Raw genomic sequence first — 4,629 nt, forward strand, 5'->3', positions numbered from 1 at the left:
GGCTCGGGGAGGGAGGGAGGCCGCCGCCGCCGCCACCTCCTCCTTTCGGTTTCCTCCCGCGGAGGCGGGGAGGGAGGGGTGAGGAGAGCTCGGCTTTCAGGGCGCCGAGGGCGGCGCGGCCCCGGGGCATGTGCAGAGCGCGCCCGCGTCTCAAAAGTGGGCTCTGCTGCCACCACAGCGCGGCGGGAGGACCCGGAGCATGTGGAGAGTGCCTTTTCCTCCCGCTGGGCAACATCTTTGGGGGGGGGGCATTCTGCTCAGCAGCGTTTTCCTGAGCATGTGTGGAGTGCCTTTTCCTTGTGCGGAGCAACATCTTCTTTGGAGGACTCGACGACAGTGGTTTCCTGAGCATGTGGGGAGTGCCTTTTGCTTTTCCTCTGCAGAGCAACCTTTTTTGGGAGAACTCTAAGACAATGGTTTCCTGAGCATGTGGGGAGTGCCTTTTCCTCCTGCTGGACAGCATCTTTTGGGGGGCATTCTGCTCGGCAGCGTTTTCCTGAGCATGTGTGGAGTACCTTTTCCTTGTGCGGAGCAACATCTTCTTTGGAGGACTTGACGACAGTGGTTTCCTGAGCATGTGGGGAGTGCCTTTTCCTCCTGCTGGACAGCATCTTTTGGGGGGCATTCTGCTCGGCAGCGTTTTCCTGAGCATGTGGGGAGTGCCTTTTCCTCGGCAGAGCAACCTTTTTTTGGAGGACTTTACGACAATATCTTTTGGAGGCATCTATGGCAACATTTTCCTGAGCATTTTCCTTTTTCTTCTGCAGATCAGCATTTTTAAAGGATTCCATGGCAGCATTTTCCTGAGCATGTGAAGAGTGCTTTTCCTTGCATAGAACAATATTTTGGAAAGGGTCTGTGGTAAAAAGAATTGTGCAGAGTACGTTTCTTAGACAAAACAGGAAAGATTTGTGCACGGAGCAGCCACAGAGAGTTGCTGCCATGGGGTTTTCAAGACATTTGGTCTTCTTGGGTCCCTTTGAGCATCTGCAGAGTGCTTTTCTGCGCACCATACGGGATGTGATTGGGGCCTAAAGTACTGGAGGACTTTTTTCCTGTTATGGTCCTGAGGTGAAAATGTACCCGAGCATGTGTTAAGTGCCTTTTCCTGAGAAGAACAGGTGCCTATGGATCAAGGAGCTCACTCAGTATGTAAAAAAATGTCTTTTTCTTGAGCAGCACAAAACCTTTTTTGGGGAAAAGTGATGAGGATGTAGTCTTTCAGGCCCCCTTAAGCAGATGCAGAATGTTTCCTTAAGCACGGTGTGAAACTAAGAGATGGATGACCTGGAGAATATGTAGAATACCTTTTCCTTGCACGGAGGCACAGTTTTGCATTTGTTAAAACCAACAGCAGTGTCCCAGAGTGTGTGTACATTTCGTTGCTGAAAACATATTTATCATGTCATTTATAGCCCATTTTCCTCCCCATTGGGTCCCAGAGCAGCTTACACCGTTCTCTTCTCCATTTTATCCTCACGGGAGGGGGCTTTTTAATGATCTAAGGGTGGTGTCTCTTGGTCCGTGCAAAATACCATTCCCCTGAGAACAAATCTTTTCAGTTAAAAATGGTGTATAAGGGCAAAGTAGCCTTGAGTGTACATAGAATGCACATCTCCTTTTTATTAGGGAAATGAAAATGTCGGACACCCCCCACCAGTGTTCCCTCTAAGCTGAGTTAGCGTGAGCTAGCTCACAGTTTTTTAGCCTCCAGCTCACAGATTTTTGTTTTAGCTCAGGAAGGATGGGTCCAGAGCAAACTAATTTATTCAGTAGCCAAATCACTTGCTCACAACTTTAATGCCAGTAGCTCACAAAGTAGAATTTTTGCTCACAAAACTCCACAGCTTAAAGGGAACATTGCCCCCCACATACACACGCACAAATGTTCTGGCAGCAGCTGAGGAAGACGAAATGCCGACCAAGTCTGTTACGTGTGGTGACAGGCAGAGATCTAACTGATAAAACTTTGCCAATGTGGAATGAGGAAAGTGTTCACGGTTGAATTTCTGCCTGTTAGGCAGCTGCTGAAGTCAGTTCAGTTCAGTTAACTTTTATTGGCGTAAAATACCTTAAAAGAGGATTACTATAAAAAGAAATATACATGTAAAACCATATATAACCATACATATAGATCATAATGTAACATAAAACCATTACAATTCCCCTTGCTTCTCCTCCAAAAAGGTCTCCTTTCAGTACGGACAGGTTTTTGGAAATGGGGATTCTAGTCCTCATGAATATAGAACACACAGAGGTGCGGCTCCTCTGGATTAAATAGTCCAGGGCTATGATCAGGTACCTGATGAGTGAACTACCCCTGTTGAGAACACCAGTGCAAACTAAGTTGAATGGGAACTACTGCCTAGTAAGGATGGTTTAGGAATGCGGCATTAATTGGTCCAACCAGTAGATTAAATGTTTAGTTAATCAATGGGAAGAGAAGAGGATGAGATTTTTTTTTTAATTGGCTACATCAGATTTGAATCCACACTGAGTTATAGCTGTGTTTGTTTATTTTTGAAGATTTTTTGTTGTTCAGGTGTATTTCTGTAAAATCTAACGCGGCTTTTCCTTCAGATTATGGCACAGATATTTCTGGATTTATGTTGTAAATTAGCACTGTATCTGAAGAAGCTTGTGTGCTCACGAAAGCTTCTACCCAGAATTAGACTTGGTTGGCCTTAAAGGTGCCGCTGGACTCAAACATTGTTCTGTGGCTTCTGACCAACACGGCCGCCGACCTGAATCAAAAAAGTGAAGTTTTGATTATTTTGCAGATATTTCAGTCGAAATTCTATCATTGCTGGACAGTCGTGGGGAGAGAACCCAATGACAGAGGCTGTCATTCTGGAATCATTAACCAGGACTTGCAGAGTGCCATTTTGGATTTGAACAAGCCACATATTTTTACCAGGGTCAATTCACCAAAGTCATACTGAGACCCTAAGATAACAGTGACTTGTGTTCTGCAGTTGAAATCTGTTTTTATTCCAAGGCGTAGCCTTTCTGATGCTGTAGCTCCCCTCCTGGGACGATCTCTGGATCTTGAGGCAGGCTGGATTGGGGTGTGTGTGTGTGTGGAAGGCAGGAGAGGCCTGTAAAGCGGAGGAGCCCCCCCCCCTTCCTGCAAGAGGCGTGCTTATTGCGTGGCACAGCAGCTCCGGGACGACTGGGAGGGACTTGTGCAAAGCAGAGCGGCATCCCATCCGTCTCTCCAAAAAGCTTAGCTGTTATTTATTTATTTTTTTGCAAGATCCGCTGCGGAGAGCCCCTCAAAAGATGCCCCATAGCCGCCTGCTCCTTCCGCTCCTACTGCTCCTGATGGACGAGGGAAGTTATGGGTCCAAACAGCAGCACGGTAAGAGTGGGGCTGGCCAGAGGGGCAATTCAGTCAGGGCTGGTTATGCAGAGGGTGGGATTCCCTCCTTCCTCCCCCCCCCGCCGTCCCCCCTCCCACAGATAGATCCACCTGGTTAGGCCTTTCCACTCTGCACTGGTTATTCTGGAACAGCAGCATTTGCTTGCCCCCGGTAGTCGCCCTCTCTGAATGTTGTACACAGACTTAAAGTTCTCTGGAAATCAGTTTCTAAGTGGAGACATTTGCATTGGGGTGCTGCCGTGGGATGTTGGGTTTCTTAATGCAAATCAGCCTCTGTTAGATGTGAGAGTAATCCTCGTTGGGGTGTTAAAAGTGGGAAGGGGGCAGAACGGTGAGTTCCCCCTACTCCTTCTGCCTCAACTCCCCCCCCCCGTCATAATGGTTGCTTATGCACCATATTTTAATGAGTGCTGCACATTGGAATTAGAGAATCAAGAACTGTTCTTTGTAAATCAGTGCAGAGTATGAAGCTGTGGCATGTCCCAGGTGTGGCGCATCACAATCCCAAACTCTGCACATCACAAGATGTAAATTGTGATAGGGACATCCTTCCAAATAGGGCAGAAATCTGTCCTATATCTCTTTTACTGCTGACGTATTATTTGTTAGGGTATAACAGCTTCATTGTTAAACGAGTCACTCAGAGAAATTAAATCAAAACTAAAGGAACTTGACTTCAGCAGTACCGACGTACTTGCTCTGGTCTATCCTTGGGTCTTGCCCCCCCTGAGGCTATTCCGTCGTATTGCTACACTTTAAAGATCCCAAGACAACACAGAGCGTTCACCTTGGCGAGACTCAACTCCTTCCCCTCTAAGGTGCTCTCTGGTCGTTTCTTGGGACTTCCATTTTCGGAACGTGTTTGCGACTGTGGACAAGAGATGATAGAAACTATAGATCATATAATGTTTTTTTGTCCTAAGTGGAATAAGGAAAGAGAGAGATACATCATTCCCGTTATGAGAAAAGAAAAGCTTCCCCTCCTTCCTTGGGCAGTTTCAGTGCTATTGTCTGATAACTTCCCTGACAATCAAACCACGGCTATAGTGGCTTACTTTCTAGCTGCGGTGATTAAGAAAACAAATCTCCCTGAGTTTAATTAGTTTATTGCTGATAACTGTCGACCTATATACAAATTTGATAATTTTAAGTGTGTGTTGCTGTTTTTTGGTTTGGTTTTTTTAAATTCTGTACAGTTGCTATGGCTTTCTTGCTAATGCAATTATTATTATTATTATTATTATTAT

General features: G+C 46.1%; 1 protein-coding gene across 1 annotated transcript in view; it reads left to right on the forward strand.

Annotated features, from left to right (window-relative positions):
* Positions 1-3,190: 3,190 nt before the first annotated feature.
* Positions 3,191-4,629, forward strand: part of PLOD1 (procollagen-lysine, 2-oxoglutarate 5-dioxygenase 1) — a 27,860-nt gene continuing 26,421 nt past the window's right edge. Inside the window, exon 1 of the mRNA XM_015412552.1 lies at positions 3,191-3,361. Within this exon, the coding sequence (XP_015268038.1) occupies positions 3,283-3,361 (79 nt within the window). The 5' untranslated portion in view covers positions 3,191-3,282. The remainder of the gene's footprint in view (positions 3,362-4,629) is intronic.

The sequence above is a fragment of the Gekko japonicus genome, unplaced genomic scaffold, assembly GCF_001447785.1.
Source record: "Gekko japonicus isolate JY-2015 unplaced genomic scaffold, Gekko_japonicus_V1.1 scaffold131, whole genome shotgun sequence".
NCBI classification, from domain to species: domain Eukaryota; kingdom Metazoa; phylum Chordata; class Lepidosauria; order Squamata; family Gekkonidae; genus Gekko; species Gekko japonicus.